The sequence below is a fragment of the Ipomoea triloba genome, chromosome 8, assembly GCF_003576645.1.
Source record: "Ipomoea triloba cultivar NCNSP0323 chromosome 8, ASM357664v1".
Lineage (NCBI taxonomy): Eukaryota > Viridiplantae > Streptophyta > Magnoliopsida > Solanales > Convolvulaceae > Ipomoea > Ipomoea triloba.
In genome coordinates, this window is record NC_044923.1 from 12,809,245 (window position 1) to 12,810,927 (window position 1,683).

The window sequence follows — 1,683 nt, forward strand, 5'->3', positions numbered from 1 at the left end:
CTAATAAAAGTAAAATAGAGTGAGGAACTTAATTATGTCAAATTTGATTAAGATGAGGTTCGAACCTAAGACCTTTTTTATAGAAATTAATGGGTAAGTTAAAAGTTAACGGAATATTAACTGAGAAGAGAATATTTAACGGAAAACTTAACGAATAATCATATAGTTAAGGATAAATTAGGAAATCTCAAAGAAGAATATAAATCTAAACAATCTGAACCATCTATATGATTAAATAATTTGACCGCCATTTTTTCTACTCATTTTAGGCCTAACTCAATCTGAACCATCCATTTGATTAAATAATTTGACCGCCATTTTTTCTAACTATTCTTATTATTATCTAAAAACATAATAAGTCTTAATCAAGGTTATATCCTTGATTTATGTCCCTTTTTTGTATGCTAATAAATGTATACATTTTGCTTTAAATGTTGTACACTTCAATGTTATTAGACAAAAATGTCCCTACTACATTCTTGTTATACAAAACTACCCTTACACCGTTATAACACCGTTAATTTTAACTCCATCATTATTACCATACACCTATATCTATCATATCTTTTTCTCCTATTCATTAATTATCATTTTATTAAAATCATTATATAATTTATTTAATGGTTGATTATATTTTAATTAAAATTATATTAATGGTAAATTATATATGTATGTATAAAATACATATATTATTTGTGTATATATAATTCAAATTATAAATTTTAATTATTTGTATTTATTAATGTTTTAATATTGGGCATTAGTTTTCGCGCATCGCGCGTACAAAATACTAGTGTTAGAATAAGTAGATATATATTGAATGGGCTAAATGTAAACTTTCACCCCAAAATGATTTTATTGGGCCTCAGAAATTAGAAGTCTTTTGATTGAAGCTCTTCCAGAATATTCTACGTTCTGCTGGAAAACCGCTTGAGAGTTGAGAATCTTTCTTTGGGGGGCCTCTATACAGACACGTGGCATTCCATGCAACATCGATGAAATCGAACAGCTCTTCCATAAAGGCTTCACAATCATCTTCTGCATCGTAGTTGTCGACAAATCAAGAAAATGGCTTCTGATAAGGTAATTTTGAAATCCTTGATTATTTCTTTATATTTTTTTATTTTTTGTTTTTGTGTTTGATTTTTCATATACAAAATCGAATTTCAGTTTTTTTTTTTTATTGAATTTTTTGGATCGTGTTTGTATAGATTGAGATGGAGAAGAGTGAGGGGAAATTGATGCACCTAGGGTTCGTGAGAGTCGTTACCGTCAACGCTGTCGTTATAATCTCAAATCTCTACGAGTATGCGAAGCAGAACTCAGGACCGCTCAAATCGACCGTCGGTACGGTGGAAAACGCGGTGACGACTGTGGTTAGGCCTGTTTACGATAAATTCAAGGATGTTCCTGATGATGTCCTCGTTTTTCTAGACAGAAAGGTATTCTTTCATTTTTTTTTTTAAAAAAAATCTTTTTTTATTGTGTTTGTGTTATATATTTGTTGATCGTACGATTGAGTTTGAGTTTTTCAGTTCTCCCTTAGACGATTCGTTTGCTCTTATAAGCAGAAACTTCGAAGTACTATCTTTTTAATTGGAATTCGTTTGCTCTTATTATTGGATGGAGATGTGCTATTTGTTGTGGGGGGGGGGGGAAGATAGTGGGGTTTAGCTTGTGACT

The 1,683-nt window shown here is 30.7% G+C and overlaps 1 protein-coding gene across 1 annotated transcript in view; it reads left to right on the top strand.

The window, feature by feature from the left end:
* The first annotated feature begins 922 nt into the window (after positions 1-922).
* LOC116027584 (REF/SRPP-like protein At1g67360) overlaps positions 923-1,683 on the top strand; it is a 2,663-nt gene continuing 1,902 nt past the window's right edge. Inside the window, exons 1-2 of the mRNA XM_031269287.1 lie at positions 923-1,083; positions 1,212-1,442. Coding sequence (XP_031125147.1) covers positions 1,069-1,083; positions 1,212-1,442 — 246 coding nt within the window. The 5' untranslated portion in view covers positions 923-1,068. The remainder of the gene's footprint in view (positions 1,084-1,211; positions 1,443-1,683) is intronic.